The following is a 20,873-nucleotide window of genomic DNA, read 5'->3' as shown; positions in this document are numbered from 1 at the left end:
ATGCATGACACACTCAATCAGAAGATGCGGGAACCAGATACAGCAAATTGTTGAGAACTATCGACCAACATACATGCTAAAACGCATAAAAAACGCTCCAATCAACCAAATTAGAGTACATGTTTTCCCCATTTTTAGTAGACAGCTAGGTGATATATATATTCTTGACTGTTGATATTAAAAAACGAACGGATACATTTATTCAGCACAACTATATTTGATTACAACCTTATTCTACATTTTACAGGACATATGACATCTTCAGGAGGACTATGTATTACACATATCAAGTTACAAAAGGTTGCACAAACCAGACCGAGCAGAAACATAAACATTAAATGGACCGTCGATTTGAATATTGATGGTGGTTCTATACATTGGGTTTTCTTTTCATCATTCAGCTTGAAGACAAAGCAACCTAATAAGATAGAAGAGAATATCTTCATCTGCCGATATGCAAATTCTCGACCCAAACATGTTCGTGGTCCAGCCTGCGTATTAACAAAAAAGATACGAAGGGTTGACCACTCTAATCAACATATTTTGTACTCTTATTTCATAAACAAAACATAACAGATAATTGTTCAACATCTTTCTCATTTCCACTACTTGAAAAGCCAAAGTTATCTGTTGACCGGCTCCAAAGTTATCTATTAACAAAACATGTCTAAGTCACGAATGTTGCATGATAAACTGAGAAATCTTAACATTGCAACTTTAGAAAAATTTAAACCCTATTTTTAAGGTGAAGTGGTATTTAAACCAGCTAACCTGAAAAGCCGTAAATTTGAAAGGGCTCTCTGAATGGAAGCATCCATTGTGATCAAGCCATCTTTCGGGTCTGTAGTCTTCTGCATCATCACCCCATATAAACTTCATCCTCCCCATTGCATATGGCAAGTAAGACACCATGTCCCCTTTCTTCACATGGCATCCATCTGGTAGAACATCATCCGCAAAACATATCTTTGGATCCTGCATATTTTGCAACTCATCGGTTAGTGTAGATGTAGATACAGAACCAAACTTAGACATAGTTTGATAGCAAAGATCAAACACAAGGTGTTTCGTTAAGCAAAATCATCTGCATCATCATCCTTTTATGCAACTAGTAAATAAGTTCGTTGGAAAATCAATCGCATACCAGTGGCAAAGCAGGGTAGAGTCTGATAGTTTCAGCCAAAACTGCTTGAAGATATTGCATCTTCTCTAGTGCGTCCTCAGTCACACGGGCCTCAAAATCTGAAACACTTGTGATCTCTTCTCTCGCGTTAATTACTTCTTTGATTTCTTTTGCCACTTTGTCCTGAACATCAGGATGTTTGCAGAGCATATAAATGAGCCAAGTCAAGGTAGCCGCAATTGGATCTTTACCAGCAAGTACGTAGTTTAATATGATATCTCGAAAGTACTTAGGATCTTTATCATTGATCTGCAAAAACCTCGACAAAATGTCTTCTTTCTTGATCTGCAAATTTTGTAATTCAGGAAGCAAATGAGATAAATAGGAATGTAATGGAAAATAGATATTAAAACTTTTCGGGTGGAAACCCATTTCTTTCATGGATCAAATTATAAATTTAATACCAACTTGAGTATTAGATAGAGTAGTGAACTATAAACTTATTAGGCCATTACAGAGTGTAAGCTTACCAAATCATTATGCTTTGAATTGCGCATTTGTTCAGTCTTGATCCGGATCATCTTATAAACAAATTCATCGACCACTTTGATATTTCTCTTCAACTTTGCTTCTGATCCAATATTAAAATATCTCTTGATTTTCCAAGAAACATCAACTAGTCTTGCATATGTCAACTCATTTGAATCATCAAAGGCAGTACTAAATGTAACACCTTCCACATTTGAACCACTCAGGTTGTCAAGATTAAGTCCAAAAGCAACTTCAAATATTGAATCCGCCGTTGCTTTCATGAACAAGTCCTGTTTATATAAATAGAATAAATGTAATGTTTGCTTCTTCTAGAACCAATAAGAGTCCATCAATATGGGATTCTCATGGGGGTAATAACAAGTTTTTTGATATAAAACGTGAAAATTACTTACGTTTATATCAACTGTTTGATTGCTATTTGCGGATTCTAAAAATATGTTCCTGACTTTTATTGCATTCTTTCTGAAGGTTACACTGCTAAAGTCTCTCAGAATTTTTGTGGAGAACTCGTGGCTCGATAACTTCCTTTGTTCTCTCCATTTGTCCCCATCAACTGTGAATATACCGTCACCAAGAAAATCTGCTAAGTCGTTGGTATACTTTCCCTGCTTATTAATTTGTAAGTTAAATCATTTTATCATCAACTCGGGTAACTCGAACTATTTAGCAAAGGAAACGGACTAATAACTTAACTTTTAGAGCCATACATTAGATCCAATTAATTAGGGGACATATATATATATATATACCTTGCCATAATTCTCGAAATTAGTCTTGAGGATATACTCCACAATCACGGGATCAGATGTATAAATCTCACCATGGAAAGGACTAATCATTCTAAAGGTTTTGTACTTTGCAGCGAGTTCAGACATGTAATGATGCAACCGTTTAAAATTGAGGAACATATGAAACACAGTGCCGCCAACCGGACGACACTTCTTTGTTTGTGATTGATTATACATATAGTGAAACCACAAAACTAGGAATAAAGTTGAGCATGCTGGTAACAGCAATGAAACTGAAATCAAAACCATGGAATAATTGAAGATGCCACTATAAGAATGAGAGGGAATTGAATGTGTTTCTTAATTAAAGGTCGAGTTGATTGACATATAAATGTTATAACGTACGGAGTATTAACTTAGTAAACGATGTCATATAACGTACGGAGTATTAACTTAGTACGTAAACGATATCATGCTTCCACTTGCCAAGTTGGGTTAAGGTGATCATCCGTAATTAATTAAACTCAATCTAGTTCCCCTTGCCTTAGTATATACTAGATTTTAGACCTGTGTCAAATATACGGGTTTCACAAAATCATCACTATAAGAATTAGTATATGAAACAAAAAAAAAACTATACGTTAAATGTGAAATTATACTTAAATAATAAATTTAAGTATCCACGGGTTTCACAAAATCGCACACTTTCGTCGCTACCACCGTCACCGCTGCATCGGCCATGCATCCGTTTAGTTTAAAGTATCCAATTTACTTACAAGTTGAAATGTCTTATTAAAAAAGCCATCGATTTTTCAATTACTAATTTAGAGATATTAAAAAATATATTATATGATAAAATATGATACTGATATATATACAAGTTATCCTGCCAAATTAACCAGCATGCCTACAAACACAAATACTCAATGCTTGAGCATATATAAATGGTTTGGTTTTTTAACAAATTAAACTTCTCTTGAGTATCATACTATAGTCAGATAACTGGTCACAGAATAAAAGTTTTACCGGCCCTGAAATTCACACTACAATGTCATATGAAATCTGAAATCTGAAATCTGAAATAAACTGTCTTAATGTACAAGAATAAGTACTACATTTTGTAGGCTTCAGATCATCCTACATAGTACATACCTCTCTTTCTTGGTTTTGGGTTTCATATTGATATCTACAACGAAATGAAACACAAAACAAGAAATTGAAACAACTTTCAATGAAGTACTAATCTTTTATCATGATGTTTGATCTTGGATTTACAAGAAGATCAAGACCTCCATTTATGTGAAGCGTAAACATGGTCCGGTAAGTCACCTTTGTTGATTCATCTGCCACTTTGAACGTGAAGAAACGAAGAAGAGCAATCGACACTATCTTCATCTGACGGTATGCGAAATCTTTTCCCAAACAAATTCTTGGACCCGCCTGCACAGTTGGATTGTAAGAGTTGATAAACCCTAAGACGATAATGACCACAAGAAATTACGAAAAGTCAATCAGTGACCACCCATATTCCAATTTTTTGGGCATAATTTACTAGGATTTTGTAAATCTTACAAAGAAATTGGAATTGAATGAACTTTCTAACTTCACAATAGACTTGAATTTTCATAGTGTCAATGAGAAGGTCATTGGCTTGACTATAAAGTTATGAGATGTCTCAAGAAAAATTATGGAAGATGTGTTACTTACATGAAATGCTACAAATTTGAAAGGAGATACAGGTTGAAAAACTCCGTTATCATTAAGCCATCTTTCAGGTTTGAAATCCTCAGCATCGTCTCCCCATATATATGGCATTCTTCCCATAGCATACGATATATAGTACACACCGTCGCCTTTTGCCAGCTTGAAACCATCTGGAAGAATGTCATCACTATCTGCAACTCTTCCATCCTTGAAATTATAACACAAAACACAAAAAATATCAAATATAAATTATAGCATGAGAAACCACATTGACAACAATGAATATTACTTTGCTTTTTACAACAAACAATCTGCAGGTACAATGGTTTGTAAGTCAATTGCTTGGGAAATTTTGATATTACCAGAGGGACTGCAGGATAGAGTCTCAAGGTTTCAGTCAAAGCAGCATGAAGATAATGCATATTCTCAAGTACTTCATCGTTTATTTTGTCTACAAAATCTTCAATTGTAGATCCACTTTCTTGATTTCCTACAATTTTTTCTATTTCTTCAACAACTTCGTCCTGTACGAGCTGATTCTTGCAAAGCATGTAGAAGAACCAGGAAAGTGTATTCGCGCTAGTGTCTTTTCCAGCAATCATAAAGTTAAGAATAATATCCATTAGATACTGATCATTCATCCTTTCATCCTTCTTGCTCTCAATCAGAAATCTTGAAAGTATGTCGTCCTTCTCATTCTTGAAATCCATATATTACAACAAAAGTCATTAGTATTATCGAGTTATAACTTATAACTAAATTAGAAAGGGTAAATAAAAAACGTGTTGGTGACTTGGTGGTATAGATGGAAATATAACTCACACAATGCTGACTCGTTGCTAGTTGTTCCCTTCTCTTGCTGATCAAATTGAGAACAAAGTTATTTATTAATTTGATGTTGTTCCTTAGAGCAGCTTCACAGCCAATGTTTAGAAACCTCTTGAGCTTCCATAATGGATCGACATAACGCCAGTATATTAAGGCATTTGAGTCATCAAAGGCCTTAATAAATTCCCCGCCTTCTTCGCTAGTTCCTTCAAGGCAATTCAAATCCACTCCAAACCCAACTTTAAATATTGAATCCAAAGTGCATTGCATAAGCAAATTCTACAAGTATTGGACATACTAGCTCAATAATTAATCTAAGAATCATGACAAAAAAGATCACTTTATGACATGTACCCAATTTTGCATAACTTCGAAAGTATTCTATGCCTGCAGAATGAAGCCATAACTAAATGATGCTTTTTGGATCGATTTCTTGCAAAATTTTAAATTTAATGAGTAAAAAGATAAACATGCTAATGACAATTACAGTGAGCAACACTATAATAGATGTCAGAACATCGTGGCAAAATCACCCTATGGCATATATGCAACTCAATAGAACTTCAAACGAAAACTTTATACATGTTTAGCAAATTCCATCAGACAATTGGTATTCAGTTTATATACATTCATGCGATACCTTAAATCAAGGGGATTCTTGTGGGTCTAGTTGAGACAGGAGATGCTAGCACCGTGATAATAAAAGAGACGGTTTTGACCCTTTCAATTCTGAATAGGTCAAATCAGGTTACAATTTATCTGTTGTAAGTATCTATATCATATTTAGCACACACTATATACTCATCAAAGTTAGAGTTGAATCTAAGTGGATCATGACATAGAGGTCACTCTGCCATTTATAACATTAAATGAAAGGAACGAGTTTCTAAAAAAATAAGTCAATACTTGTATATCAAGAACTTTGTTGGCCTTAGCAAACTCAGAAACAACTCCAACCAGTTTCGCTGCATTTTTTCTGAAAACTTCACAGCTGAAGTCTCTCAACACCCTTGTCGAGAATTCAAAACTAGCAAGTTTCCTCTGCTGTTTCCACTTGACGCCATCAACAGCAAAAATCCCATTTCCAAATAAGTCGGTAATTATATCCTTGTTCCCTTCACCTTTCGAGTAGTTATCAAAATTGGTCTTAAGTATGTATTCAATATTTCGACTATCAGCAGTATACAATTCCGATTGATCAGGGGCAAGAAGCCTGAAAGTAGGGTGTTTCAGGGCAATATCTGCAAAATAGTCATGAAGTTTATCAAAGTAGAAAAGTTGACCAAAGACAGTTCCAATAACCGGCGCATAATTTGGATTTTTGATTGATTTTCCGATGAATATTTTGACTATCATAGCTAAGAAGGTTATGATAACTAACAGTAGTATAGTCGCTATGGAAGTGAAGATGGTATGTATGATGTCCATTTCTGGTCAGGGATACAAAAGCACCTGTATATACACCAAACTGCTAGAGGGGTTTTTGATCAAGTTATAATAACTATGGATTGGCAGGCCTTGTATATAAAAAGATAATAATTATGTGTGTTAACATTATATACTAAGAGTTTCCATCTATATCTAAAAGGAAAAAAACAAGACATTAGTCTTATATTAGTTTATTATAAATGTCGATGTTGATGATGGTAGCAAGTAGCAACTTGATAGAAACTTGACCTCCTAATATGAAATAAATATTCAATATCATGTAGGGGTGTTCAATACCAGATATCCAAAATTTTGGATATCCAAAATTTCGTACAGTGGATTTGGCCATCCTAATCCAAAATTTCGCATATGGGATTATCCGAAAGTTTATTTTGGGACTTGGTTTATATCCGAAAGTTTATTTTGGGACTTGGTTTATATAATTGACATTTTGAAAAAGCATGCCCCAACTTGTCTCTATGAAAACGAAGATAATCAATTCTTTTGCCAAAAACTTTTTCTCATTATTTGAGTTATGTAATCACGATAATAGACACCCTCTAAAACAGCAAGATGATTAAGTTTGACAACAAAAAGAAGAAGAGAACCATAATAATACAACTAATTAACATCTTTGAATATGATAACCGAAAGAGGAAACTTTGACTGCAAATATATCAAGATAAAAGAAGATTAAAGATAGTCTATAAATATGTTATGTTATTACTTGAAAGAAACTAAATATATTATTATTTAATTAAGACTAAAAGAAGATTAAATATACCATGAATTGAATATCTTACTTGGAATGAAATGGAGTGTGGACTGAGAATCTCCAAGGAAGCAATGGAATGGTGGAGTGTCAGACACGATATGGGTAGGGAACTAGGGATGATGTTAGAGTGAAACGGGGATAAAGGCTTTTGACTTTTAAGTTTTTTCATAGTTCAAGCCCGATATAACGTATATCAGATTACGAGACCAGTTTACTTCCTACTTAGCTCAAGTAGTTGAGCACTTGCCTTACAAGTAAGAGGTCTTGGGTTTAAAACTTGGGAAGTACATAGGAAGTCTTTCTATGAAGGCTTTGTTTGGGTATACCCAAGTTCAAGTCTAAGGAAGCAGGGTTTACTCCTATTGATCGTCGTACCTTCGGGCGGATTAGTAGGGGGTTTTCCCCCATCGAGTATTTGAAATAAACGTTTGTACTTCGGGGGAGCTCTCTATCACGGACCCGGTTAACACAATGTATGTTAGACCTCCCGCTGTCGAATCACGACACGAAGTTCTCAAGCGAAATTCACCTTAAAAAAAAAAGATTACCGGACCCGTAGTAACCTGGCCCAAGCCCAACACAATTACATTTGTAATATGTAATTTTCGGACATTCGGATAATCCAAAATTTTTGAAAACTTCATCCGATATATGAATCCAAAAATCCGGACACCCGAAATTTCAGATCGGGTTTTAGATATTTCGGATTCGAGCTTTTTGAACAACCCTAATTATCATGTATGGTTCTTTAAGGTGGCGTTTTTGTCTCAAAATCAGCATTTTTCTAACGTCGTTAGAATTATGCCGTTAACCTCCTCTCCTGTGAATCATGTAGCATTTTGGTCATTTCCCTTAGTCCAATTCCTTCCCTTCCCTTTCACTTACAAACTTATCTATTTTTTTAGCTTTTTTCTTGTAACCCAATCCAATATATATCACAAAACCATTAAGATTCAATAATCGTTGTCCATGTGGGGAACCTTCCATATCATTTGAACATCATGGACATCAAATGAATCTAGCTCTTTTAGTTTTATTCTTCTAATTTACTCTAACTTATAATTGGATTTTAGTTATCTAAGCATTGAAATATTAGTTAGATACTATATAAGAAACAGAACAATTTTTACGAATTAAAACCAACTTGGTCATACCGTTCAATGAGCACATTGATTATTACCAAACGACATAGATCGTGGATTAAAGTTTGTCAATTTTTAGATTAAGTGAAACAAATCAACAACGATGAGGTTCCACCGATTTAATCCCTAAACATAAAAATACATTTTTGGTAGTAGTTGAGAAAAGTTCTATTCAAATACCATTTTTATCATGAAATGAATGGAAAATAGTTGGTATATGTTTTATGGAATTAACATATGGTAATTTTAAAATTTAGGATATATAGGATTTATTTAGTTTAAAGATTTTGAGTAGAGATTCATATGTTAATATAATATCTGACAAAGGATATAATTTCGATTTTTTTTTCCATCAAATTTCTTTGAATTTAGTAAACTATAAGAGCCTTATTAATTATGTTGGACTCCTTTATTGAAAAAAAATAGGGAATATCAATATCACCATATTTGATGAATATATCATAATGTACAAGTTTTATAATTGATTGTATAAACCGATAATTCATAAATATTGTATATTTATTAAAAATGTTGTACAAATATCACATTCTTACAAAAATGGACTAATACACACGATAGATTGATTTTAACAAAAAGTAAGAGATATTACGTAATTCTTATTTTTATCTGAGAATAAAAGTATCTTAAAAAACCCCGTCAAAATGGGTCATTGAGGCTCGCTCCATAAACCGAATAATCCTTAAATCACAATGTAAAATTACAATCAGGCCCAAACTCAGTTTCCTTTTTCTTTCCAGACAATCACAATGGCTGGTTTTTTCAAAGACTTGATCAACTCGTTATTTTCCGACCCAATTTCACCCTCTTCTTCCTCCTCCTCTAACAATTTCAATAATAATAATAATAAGTTGTCAGTAGGATCTGGTGGGGGGATGGAAGGAAGCGTAGAAAATGAAAAGATAGCATATAAATTAAAAGGATATTTCGAACTGGCAAAAGAAGAAATCGATAAAGCAGTTAGGGCTGAAGAATGGGGCTTAATTAATGACGCTATTACTCATTATAATCTCTCTCAACGTATTCTTTCTGAAGCTATTTCTACACCTGTCCCTACTTATATCAGTTCCAGGTTTTTCCTTTTTTCTTTTAATAATAATTTTATTATGCACATACATATTCTTTATATTGAAATTATTGTTATTATAGTTATTTTACTGATTTTAGTATGTTGAGAATAATGTTTTAAGAAAGTATTATTGTATTACAAAATAACACTGGTCATTCTGCTCTTTAATTTGTTTGACAGAGAACAAGAGAAGGTTAAAACTTATCGGCAGAAGATATCAAAATGGCAGAGTCAAGTTTCTGAGAGACTAATTACTTTAAACCGTCGATCAGGTTTACTTCTTTTAGATGAGTATTTTTTTTTTATATTTATATATGGAATTTGATACTACTTTAGTTCAGTTTCTTATGCTTCCTTTTCTCCTGTCAGGTGGCTCATCAATAAACAAGGTATGCCTTATCTGTTCTGTAAAGTTTATATATCTAGTTTGATATAAATCTTGGCAAATATTTGGTATTAGTACAAATAATTGAGGTACTGCCCTCATTAAAAAATAAAATTCTAGGTAAAACATATCTTTTGTAATGCGAAAATAATATAATGCATTGATTTGTTACACATGTGTGTAACTAAATCTAAGTTTGAAAATAATATAACGCTACTTCATTCAGATATTACATAAACAGGAATGCTCGACTAAATTGTTTGTGAGATGACCGTCTTTGCTCATTGACATCCTTAATTCATCAACGTTGTTTGCTACAATGGCAATCTGTAGTTTCTCGTTTTTTTTAATGGCTTTCAGTCACGTGTTTCTTTAGTTTCTCTACATGACCACGTATTTGTTAAATTACGTCTATGTAAAGCTGTGTATAGTTGAAAACTCTATATTTAATCTATGTTTCATTGTACCTGTATATATGCAGAACAAATCACCTCAGTTACAAACTACTGCAGTTCTCCCATTAAAGTCCAATGCTACGAAAGTGGTGCCACAAAAGCCTTCTGGTCCCAGTTTACGTAGTACTAGTAACGTGACACGGACTCAGAGTAACAAAGCAATGAATTCAAAGCCTGTTCACGAATCTAATGATGGTCTTGACCCAAAATTGGTTGAGATGATCAATTCTGTTATTGTAGATAGAAGTCCGTCTGTCAAATGGGAAGATATTGGTTAGATACTATCACATTATCCTTCTGATTATTTTTCTTTGTAAAAGTGTCTTCTATAGTCTATAGAACTTATAAGTTATAACTTACTGTGATTGCAGCTGGCCTTGAACAAGCTAAACAGGCTTTGCTGGAAATGGTAATCCTGCCAACTAAAAGAAAAGACCTATTTACTGGCCTTCGTAGACCAGCTAAAGGTATTTTGCGATACTAAAAGATAAATTGCTATTTAAATTGATCGTTCCTTGATCTTTGATGGGTCAAGTTAGAGATGAAATGTATAAACCAATGGCTCATTTTATTACCTGCTCATTCCAGCCCTGTGCTTTTCATTCTTTGCAAATATATTCTGTCCTCCCACCAAATCTTTGCTTTCTTGATTTTGTTTCTGTTAGGTTTACTTCTTTTTGGTCCACCTGGCACGGGTAAGACCATGCTTGCCAAGGCAGTTGCTTCAGAATCCCAAGCAACCTTTTTTAGCATCTCTGCTTCCTCTTTAACATCAAAGTGGGTATGTCTTTCTTGAGTTTTTTCTTAATGATTCTAGTTATAACTTTCCACGAAAGCGTGTTGATATTCGTCTCATTGAAATACTTCTGTACGATAAACAGGTGGGAGAGGGTGAAAAACTTGTTCGGACCCTTTTCGCAGTTGCTGTTTCTAGACAACCCTCTGTAATATTCATGGATGAAGTATGTTTCTGCTTTCTGTTAATTGTACATATTGTATTGTCTGAATAGACCTCTCTATTGTTATGGTCTCATTGTCTTCCTCTTTTAAAAACTAAAAAGTTGTGACCTTTATAATTAACCAATGAAAAAACTGAATCTTTATCATTGTTGGCATAAGTAACCACCTTGTTCCTATCTATGTTGAATATGTAGTATACTGTCGCCAAACATCCAAAAATATTGAATTTGAATATATTACCAACAATAATGGGCTAAAAAGTGTTAAGTATGGTTCTTTCATTGACTTGGATTCCCTGAATGATGGGATCAATCGCCAGGTCAACCATGGTCAGACTCAGACTACTCAGCTCATAGGTAGTGAAAGTTCTAAGTGGTTATGTAATCGTTATAATATCTAATTGAGTACCAATCCAGCATAACAGGTTGCAAAAGTTTCTGTAATAATTCAGTTTTATGGTAGATTATGCTTGGCTAAAGCTTGTGCATGACTTGTGTCAGCATGTAATTGTTTTTTTTTTTTTTTTTAATTTCTGTGCTTTGTAGATTGATAGTGTTATGTCAGCAAGAACATCTAGTGAACATGATGCTAGCAGAAGATTAAAGTCAGAGTTCCTAGTCCAGTTTGATGGGGTGACTTCAAACTCAAATGATCTAGTTATTGTCATTGGTAAAGCTTTGTATAATATTATAAGTTAATTTCACTACAATGTTTCTGGTTGCTCGTTATGCAGAATTAAACAAGACATCATTCCAGGCCACATTATCGTATTATCTGGAATTCCTTTTTGCTTGTCTGGATATCTATTTACTTCCGAATGTGTGTCCTCTTCATGCAGGTGCGACAAATAAGCCACAAGAGTTAGATGATGCTGTACTTAGGAGATTGGTAAGTATTGTGGTGCATGAGATCACATCTTTGTGAACTGTACTTATTTCTTTTGAAATGCGACAATTTATTATGTGGTATTTATGTAATAAACTTTTACTCATGAATCAGGTGAAGAGAATATACATCCCCTTACCAGATGCAAATGTTCGAAGAGATCTCCTGAAGCACAAGCTCAAGGGTCAAGCATATTCTTTACCGAGTGAGAATCTGTTTCTTTATTAGAGCATAATTTCATTAATAATTTGCCTTTAGTTTAGAAAATGCACCGTCTTGTAGATGCAAGCTAGTTAGCTTGCATCTGATGAGAGCATATAGCTAAATCACGTGGAAGCAGGCTTTGTTTTAAAAAGCGCGCCTACCTAGGCGCAAGCCTTGGAGCTTTTTGGTACTCAAGGCGCAGGGTGTACAGAAAGCGTGCACTTTTGGGCCTTTTTTGTGAGCCTAGGCGCCAAAAAGCGCTAAAAGGCGTGAGCTTTTTGTACACAAGAGGATTTTTTTTATAGAAATAAGTAAATTTTTTTTTCTTACCTCTTCTTTCTCAACAAGATTGATCTCTTTTTTCTTTTTCCTCAATGAGAACAACAATCTTTTGAGAATTTCTTTTCAAATACCAAATTTGATCAAAGCCGGACTTAAACGAGTATCTTACTGATGTTGTTTTGGTATTTTATGTGTTATAAATACTATATAAATAATTAATAAAATTTCTTCATAAGTGTGCGCCTTGCGTACGAAAAGCTCGCCGCTTTTGCGCTTCCGAAATGGACCCTATCGCTTTTGTGCACTTATCGCTTTTTAAAACCAAGGAAGCAGGAACCTTTTTAAATGGTATTAAATAGGTGATTTGACTTTTATATGTTTCTCTTGTATAAGGATTATCGATGGCTCAGACATAATGAACATCCTAAGATTTTGTGATTGTGTTACTTTTACAAATAGTTATTTCCATGTTTCTAATGTGTTTTCTTGTACAGGTGGAGATCTGCAAAGACTTGTGAAAGACACCGAGGGTAAGATGATCTTTCAGTAGTGCATATCTAGAAAAATGTTGACTACAGATATCTTTCGACGGAAATTGCATTAATTAGCATGTGATGTACTGATGTAGTTCTTGCATAAAGTATCGTATATAAGATTGCATGTTTCAGGCCTATGCAACCTCCATTTGGCCATTTTGTCACCTCCACTCATTACTCTTCCTCATTCTAGTACTAAGTTTGTCTTGCATTAGAACAATGTTCTCGATCTGTAATTTTTATCCAAGTCTTCATTCTTAGTTTCCTGATCATGTAGGATATTCTGGGAGTGATCTGCAAGCTTTGTGTGAGGAAGCAGCAATGATGCCTATAAGAGAACTTGGTTCGAATGTTCTCACTGTCAAGGCTGATCAGGTAACTTGGTTAAACGTTACCAGCTATTTGGAAAGTAGCAACCTGTCTCATTTTTGAGGTCCCTTGTACTACATGATTTCCTCTTTTTTTCTTACATATTCAATATATGTGTATATATATGTTCATTTATATAATTAGTCTGTTAGTGGTATGGATTTTGGTTCACAGAAGACATCGATTTCTTAAAACTAATACTAAACAGAATTGTCAAATTTCCTGGGTCATATGACAATTTCATCTCTGATTATAAATTATGCTTGTACCAGGTGCGACGATTAAAATATGGAGATTTCCAAAAAGCGATGACTGTCATTCGACCGAGCTATGTAAAAAGCAAGTGGGAAGAACTTGAGCGGTGGAACAAAGAATTCGGCTCTAATTAATAGTGACAAATAGTAAAATCATGTTTTCAGTTACTGGAAGCCCTCTAATTTAACAGCTATTTGAATTGCATATCATTTCAAGGGCCAAACTTGACAGGCTGGATGGAACAACTTTTAGTGGACGAGCTACAAGTCGCTATAGGATTGTGAATTTGTGATCTACGATGATCTGGCCATCATTTTTCAGATACATAGACGGAGCACATGAATGACCAATTTGGCTACAGTGATCTATACGTGCAGATAATTGTATAGGTCCCTTGAAACTGTCAACATGTACAGAAATTTGTTATATATAGATTGATAATGGTTTGTCTGTCGTATCTTGCCCAAATGCTAAAATGAGCCCAGCAACCTTTTTGGTTATCGGGTCACTTCAATATTTGTTAAGCCAAAAGCCTTTTGGTAAAATTGTATTATATATCCTTATACTAATAAAGTATGATTAAAGTATGCTCATGATATACTTTCAACCAAGATTGGTAATTGCATCCTATGCTTTTATCTAGTGTTTCGTAAAGTTTAAAACTTTAGATTATCTATAATGCAATGTTTTTAGTTGTTGTCTTTAGTTATACCTTTCTCGGCCTTTTGGCAAAGATCAAGTGTAGTTGTCCGTAGTTGTATATGGATATTTGTTGCCATACTAAAGATGTTTCTGATATATGTCATTACTTAAAGGGAATGTCCTTAGGTTATCTTAATTTCTTTTTTTTTTTTGCGTGTGTATAGATGTAATAATATGTAAGAATGTTTGCATGGTTGGTTGTAAAATTAAATGATTCTAATGTCGCGTTTGTTTTATAAAATTTGATAGATACTAATGGAATTGGAATTGAATTCTATTTTTTAGTGCGTTTGATTGTTTAAAGATGGAGGATTCTCATTCCATAGGAATGTAAACATTTCATAATTTCCATTCCTTGGGGATGGTGGAAGAAATTTCATTCTTTCCGTCACTTAAATTATCAAAAAATCAAAAACATTCCGTCAAATTCCATTTCTTCAGATTTCAATTCATTTAAAAATTTTCATTCCTTCTAAAAACATTCTGTGAACCAAACACACCGTTTGTGAAAATTTTAATGATTTGTAAGGATGAAAAAGTGCATAACATTCAAGATAGCCTTATAATCCTTTTTACAACCAAGCTCATAACTTGGGTTTTATTGTATGCATTGTGCATGTTCTATTTCATTCTCTCTTTGTGTGTGATTGGTTAAAAGTAATATAGTTTACGAGTGATTTAGATATTTCGACATCTATGTAGAGTTGGAGGGTATCTAATGGAACAAGTACACTCGAGGTTGTCAGAAGGGGTTTTAGTTTGAAGTTTTGATTTTGATGTCCAAGGAAGTTGTTGGTTTTCAATGTCCGGGGGCCTATTTAGTTAACTGTAAAAAGTTCAGGGGTTGCAATAAAGAAAACAATCAAAAATAAAATGGCTTCGCCCGGGTTCGAACCGGAGACCTTCAGTGTGTTAGACTGACGTGATAACCAACTACACCACGAAACCATCTGTGCTTTATATTTACTGTCGAATTCTAATAAACAAATTTAGTGTTTCAGAAACCCAAAATTAAACCCAAATAAACCCCAAAAAGTTCATAACCGATTTGAATAATTTAAGCTGAAAACTCCTTTTTCAAAAAGACATATCGATTAGCTTTTTTTCGACGTGTTTTGAACTCCTTCGGTTTTTTATGTTATGGCTTTTCTTCCAGTGAAATGCACATCTGATTGATTACATTCACTAGAAACCAGTGTACAGATTGAGATACTAATTATGGTTTAATAACAAAAAAACCAAACCAGTTATCAACGAAAAACAACAGAAGATAAACACTGGGGCTGAACCATTCCATTCAGTTTACATATTTTACAACTCAAAAGCTACAACCAGAGATGGTTTGGTTTATGGTTCCAAGAACCAACTGAACTACAGTCATTAAGCAAAGTTAACCACATAATAGCAAAAGACAAAATGGGCTCGAGCTACAGACGACTTAATTTTTCAGACAATCAAGTAAGAAATTTTCAAAGGTTGGTTATATAGAGACTGTGGTGGTATCACTGCCACTTTCAAGGACTGCACCATTTGGACAACCTCCATTGTCGTCACTACTACTGCTGGAGTCGATTGGTCGGTTTCCATCATCACCCTTTTGTTCAGAACTCACACCCACTTCAAACGGAAGACTGGTGTTTGAGTTTTGACTATTCACAGCCTTTTCAGTCCCTCTGTGCATATGCTGCATACAGTATTTCTGATTCGCGAGTGCCCTTTTGCTGCACTGCCAATTTTTTCCATCTGATCTTCTGCATCTTGCAGATTCAGCTACTGCAAGATCACTGCTATGTATGCTGCTTGAGGTCGGAACTACATGTAAAGAGACAAATAGCACGTCAGATACCATAGGGAAAACAAAGGTCACAAGGATATTGTCTCTTGCAGTTTTATTACAACTAATAAAAACCAATGATCATCTTTCAAAGATTGACCAAGCAAAAAATGGAGTAAAAAACTAAAACTATGTTAATGATAAAGTTAAACAATAAAACATCATACTATTATTCTTCCCAAAATCGCATATTCTTCGTAAACTGTGATGTTTTATCTATATTGGTTTATTTGCTAGACAAACGTCTAACTTTTCATTGCAAATGTCAACCATGATGGCACACAAGATAAGACACATTACAGTTAGTATAGGTTAGTCATTAGTGTTTTTTGTCCCCTTGAAAACACAAAGACTATAAAGATCAAATAACTCCTACTCACCCATCCGTCTCAATAGAAAACATGCTTGTTTGGCAAAAAGAACACAAAATGAAGCGGAAGTAACACATATGTTCATCCCCATCATTGTAAATTAACCGGGAAAATCAACACATACAGGCAGACTGCCCCCGTCCAAAAACCCAATATCAGGAAGACAATGTTAAAGTTATGCTCCAGGTTTATAATTTATTGACATGGTCGATTTAGCCAGCATTAATTTCTCATTTTATTATTGATTAAATCTTCTTGACATTGTAAATTTTGCCATTCATACAGGACAAAAAAGCAGACTGTACACAGTTTCAAGACATACCTTTACCATGTTGAATAACACTTTCGTGGAAGAAACTGATATCATGGGGTGCACAAGATTCCTTGCTAGGTTTCTTCATTTTAAAGCTTTGATCCTTGATACCAACTTTAGTATGTTTTATAGCATTGGTCTTTGCAGCAGATCCGAGATTTGGTATGAAGGCCGTTGCAGTTGGCTTTGACTTTAAAACACTTTGACCAGCTTCCACGTGCTTTCTTGAACGTTGGCGACCTCTGTTTACATGACGCTCGCAGTATTTCCTATCAGGAAGCACTGCTAAACGACACCTCCATTTCCGCCCATCGGTTCTTCTACACCTCCCTGGATCTGGATCCATGCGGCTCAGTACAGGAACCTCAGAGGTCATCGCTTTGACTGAACAAGCAAAACAAATTTCCTTGTTAAGGGGTAAGTTAAGCTTTTATCTATTCATCAAACCCTACAATTCTTCAGAAGGAAGAATCGACTGTCTATAGCTTGAATCGACAAGAATGTGTCAAACGAACAAAAGCGTCGAGAACTTGAACTTGTGAACTTAACTTAAAAGTACCAAGACATATACCAATCATTTCAAGTAACCAAGTAACATACATAACTCATTACTCATGTACAACTTTACATATATGAAACCGCACATGTATATTACAAATTAATACTCCCAAAACCTCAGAGAAAAATATAATTACCAAAACCAAACAGTCACCTAAAACATGAAGCTGGAAAGCCAAATAGAAACACATGAATGTGGAATTAAGGGGGTGTTTGGAAGTATTTAAATTTACATTTTATGTTAACAATAATCATATCAATTATGCAACTTGTTACCTTTCCTCCAAATATGTATTATTTAAACCCTACATAACTTCTATGACTAAGTTTTTCAACATTGGAATCCAAAACCAAATAAATAAGCATTAAGAAAATTAAAAAAAAAAAATCTCCAAATTTCATTATTAAATCCTTAAAAATTGAACAAAATGGTCAGAATTTATTTACTTATCCTAAACAAAACTTAAAATCTAGTGGAGTAATAAATATAAACAAAGTAACAAAAAAAATATAATTAAGAAAAAAAAAAGAGTTAAAACGAACCTGGTCAATGTTAGTGGAGACTCAACTTCAATCCCTACATAGACACCAACCTTTATTATGATAAGTACATAAAAAGAAAAAAAAATTAAATTATCAACAAAATAACTAAAGAAGATGAAAGAGAAGGAAAAAGAAAAGGAAGAACAAGACCAAAGCTGAATGAAAATTTGAAAATTATGAGAGGGGTGAAATGGGAATTGAAATAGTAGTGGTAAAAATGGCATTGTCAGAAACTTTGCTGTTTCCATTCAGCCTTCCCTTCCTTCAACAATTTAGGCGGCAGGTACCTCTCCCTGTTTCTTTCTGCCCATGCCCACGCGCGCGTGTGATACTTTCAAAAACTAGTGAAATACTCGTACTCAAATACCATACCATGTAAAACAAGATCTTTTCAAAAATTAGAAAAAAAACCAAACAAAATAAATCACAAATCGGGTTCATGTAGACCCTCATCTAATACCTAATATTAAAAAAAAAAAAACCCTAATAATTCGTCCGAAACCAAAATAACATATTAAAAAAAAAACCTTATTTTTTAAAAGTTAAACCTAAATCTACACAAATTCAGACCATCATAAAAGGATTTCCTTACAATTGGCTTATTAAGAAAAAACCATGACTTATTACTATGTAAACAAAATAGTTTTTGTAAAGTTTACAATGTAAAACTATAGGGGGGAAGTAGCCACCACTTCCCTCCACTTTACCAAATTTTAATTTCGTAACTAACCAATAAAAATATTCCACCTCAATTTTCTCTGATCTTCATCAAACTTTTCCAATTCATTAACTTCACTTTTATCAAACTTTCCCAGATCTGCACCTCATCATTCCCAAAATATTTTTTTTAATAAATGGTAAACGTAAAAAAGGAGGTACTTTTTTTTCCTTAATAATAATGAGGCCTCCGCTAACTCATTTCAGTCAATAATGCATCGTCTCTCACCTCTTTCTCTCTTCTCTCTCTTCGTTTCCCTTCAATCGGTGTTCTTCCCTGAAAAGCCCATTCTCTCTCATGCGGTGAACTAGTGGCAGCAGTGTAATCACGCAACTCCACACGCGGTGTTTGTGTTCCAGCTTCCACTCCATCCCGCTTAACACTCAAACATGCAAGATGACATAAAGCATACACTTATAAATGGGTAAACTTTTTACCAAATTTATATGTATACATGAACGCAAAAAAGGTCAGCAAAAGAAATATGCATTTTTAATTTTTACAATAATAAAAAATAGTGATGCATGCAAACTAACAGTTAAAAACGGAAGGAAAAATAAAAACATACAGAGGGCGTCATATCACTTTTCATTTCATTTCATTGAATATAATATATATACTTATTTAAAGTTAATTTCATAGCGAAATTCAAAAGTTTACAATATCAAATACATATATTTATTATTTGGAAAAAAAAACAAAACCATCAGATATAAATATATGGGGAAATGTTAGGTAAAACATGCAGTATCTATCTTAGGTAAAACATGGGGAGATTATATAAAATTCATGGGAAGGTTATGTAAAATTCAAGGGGTTATGTATGTTTATTAAATTCAAAAGTTTAATTTGTAACTTTTTTTTAAATTGACAATACCTAAGCTTAAATAAAGTATGTAGTACAGATCCTTTTCCCTAAATATATTTACTCATAAATTTGTTATATCAAATAAATATTTATTTAATAACACTACAATGGCTACATTCAAATAACATATAAATATTTCAGCAAAGTCAAAGTATAAAGTTATAAGAAAACTTCAACGTAATTTTTTTTTCTAAGAGGGTGGGAGTGGATGCAGGAAGGAGTGCGGAGAACCCTAGCCCCGCGCGGGCACAACGCCGCCAGGGGTTTGGGGTGGGGTAAAATGGAAGGGAATTGGTGTAGTGAGCTCGAGGAGAGAGAAGAGGAGGTGGGGACCGCGTGCAGGAAAAGGGCGAATGGGGGCTGGACACGTGGCGAGGGGAGCGAGGTACTAGCCGTTGGGGGTGTTTTTGAATTTTTTTTTTTAATCTTTACCTCTTTCTCTATATATATACACTCTTTTCTTCCCAAAACAACACCCAACTACTCCCATTTTCACTACATTTTTATAATAATTTAAACACCCTAACCTTTTCATCACTAAATTCTTACACCCATTAAAAAAAATATGGCTTCCGGTAATTTGGATAATTCGAACGACTCTCCCGACGAATCAAATGATAGTTCTATGCAATTCTTTCTTAAAGCGTTAGACTTTCCTGAAGATACGGCAAGTTCTAGTGATCCTCAAACTCGCCGGTATACGGACCGGCGTCGGGAAATTGGTCTTGTCACTCTTATGAACGATTGGTTCGTTCCAGAACCAAAATACGAAGACGATTACTTTCGTAAGACGTTTCGAATGGACAAAACCATGTTTTTAGATATCGTGCGTAACATTTAAGCAAACTTCCCGTATTTCCAAGAAGGTTACGATGCAAGAAAAAGAAAAAGTTTTACGGCGATACAGAAATGCACATCCGCCGTTAGGCAACTCGCGACGGGTAACACGCCAGACGAGTACGACGAGTATTTATGCATGGCAGCCAGAACCGCACGCGAGACTCTTGATTATTTTTGTGAAGCCATCATTCGGTTGTATAGCCGAGAGTACCTGCGCAGACCGACGTCACACGACGTTGCGCGCATCTTCGGGGCCCACGAGCTTCGACATCATATGCCCGGGATGCTTGATAGCATCGATTGCACACATGTCGAGTGGTCGGCATGTCCTAGACGTTTGAGAGGGCAATACACGAGGGGTGACCACAACGGTCCAACTATTATGCTTGAAATCATCGCGTCACAAGATTTGTGGATTTGACATGCTT

At 34.5% G+C, this 20,873-nt stretch overlaps 4 protein-coding genes, 1 non-coding gene and 1 pseudogene across 6 annotated transcripts; 2 read left to right on the top strand and 4 right to left on the bottom strand.

Annotated features, from left to right (window-relative positions):
• Nucleotides 1–291: 291 nt before the first annotated feature.
• On the bottom strand, nucleotides 292–2,712 carry LOC122601907 (annotated as a pseudogene).
• Nucleotides 2,713–3,459: 747 nt separating this feature from the next.
• LOC122600943 (cytochrome P450 704C1) lies at nucleotides 3,460–6,440 on the bottom strand. Of its 2 annotated transcripts, none has more exons than XM_043773722.1 (5): nucleotides 5,842–6,427; nucleotides 4,930–5,214; nucleotides 4,470–4,805; nucleotides 4,111–4,314; nucleotides 3,460–3,843 (listed from the first exon to the last, which is right to left on the bottom strand). In XM_043773722.1, the coding sequence occupies exons 1-5, from the start codon at nucleotides 6,361–6,363 to the stop codon at nucleotides 3,643–3,645; spliced, it is 1,548 nt and encodes a 515-aa protein (XP_043629657.1). In that variant the 5' UTR covers nucleotides 6,364–6,427; the 3' UTR covers nucleotides 3,460–3,642. The 2 variants fall into 2 exon arrangements, with proteins under 2 accessions (XP_043629657.1, XP_043629658.1); XM_043773723.1 differs by having other exon boundaries at nucleotides 3,711–3,875; nucleotides 5,842–6,440.
• A 2,580-nt stretch (nucleotides 6,441–9,020) lies between these two features.
• LOC122599705 (spastin) lies at nucleotides 9,021–14,291 on the top strand. Its single transcript, XM_043772256.1, has 13 exons — nucleotides 9,021–9,370; nucleotides 9,548–9,639; nucleotides 9,737–9,756; nucleotides 10,234–10,480; nucleotides 10,579–10,674; nucleotides 10,873–10,988; nucleotides 11,089–11,169; nucleotides 11,713–11,836; nucleotides 12,006–12,055; nucleotides 12,167–12,257; nucleotides 13,033–13,068; nucleotides 13,352–13,449; nucleotides 13,716–14,291. The coding sequence occupies exons 1-13, from the start codon at nucleotides 9,048–9,050 to the stop codon at nucleotides 13,830–13,832; spliced, it is 1,491 nt and encodes a 496-aa protein (XP_043628191.1). The 5' UTR covers nucleotides 9,021–9,047; the 3' UTR covers nucleotides 13,833–14,291.
• Nucleotides 14,292–15,274: 983 nt separating this feature from the next.
• On the bottom strand, nucleotides 15,275–15,348 carry TRNAV-AAC. The gene has a single exon. It is a non-coding gene; the product is annotated as a tRNA-Val (tRNA).
• A 262-nt stretch (nucleotides 15,349–15,610) lies between these two features.
• LOC122600939 (growth-regulating factor 6-like) lies at nucleotides 15,611–18,159 on the bottom strand. The gene is made up of 3 exons (XM_043773718.1): nucleotides 18,020–18,159; nucleotides 16,928–17,302; nucleotides 15,611–16,212 (listed from the first exon to the last, which is right to left on the bottom strand). The coding sequence occupies exons 2-3, from the start codon at nucleotides 17,292–17,294 to the stop codon at nucleotides 15,881–15,883; spliced, it is 699 nt and encodes a 232-aa protein (XP_043629653.1). The 5' UTR covers nucleotides 17,295–17,302; nucleotides 18,020–18,159; the 3' UTR covers nucleotides 15,611–15,880.
• Nucleotides 18,160–20,170: 2,011 nt separating this feature from the next.
• Nucleotides 20,171–20,866, top strand: LOC122601905. Its single transcript, XM_043774639.1, has 2 exons — nucleotides 20,171–20,390; nucleotides 20,472–20,866. The coding sequence occupies exons 1-2, from the start codon at nucleotides 20,171–20,173 to the stop codon at nucleotides 20,864–20,866; spliced, it is 615 nt and encodes a 204-aa protein (XP_043630574.1).
• Nucleotides 20,867–20,873: the final 7 nt, after the last annotated feature.

Source organism: Erigeron canadensis, chromosome 5, assembly GCF_010389155.1.
Source record: "Erigeron canadensis isolate Cc75 chromosome 5, C_canadensis_v1, whole genome shotgun sequence".
Taxonomy (NCBI): Eukaryota; Viridiplantae; Streptophyta; class Magnoliopsida; order Asterales; family Asteraceae; genus Erigeron; species Erigeron canadensis.
The sequence above is the reverse complement of the archived record's forward strand: the minus strand, read 5'-3'. Positions and strand labels throughout refer to the sequence as shown.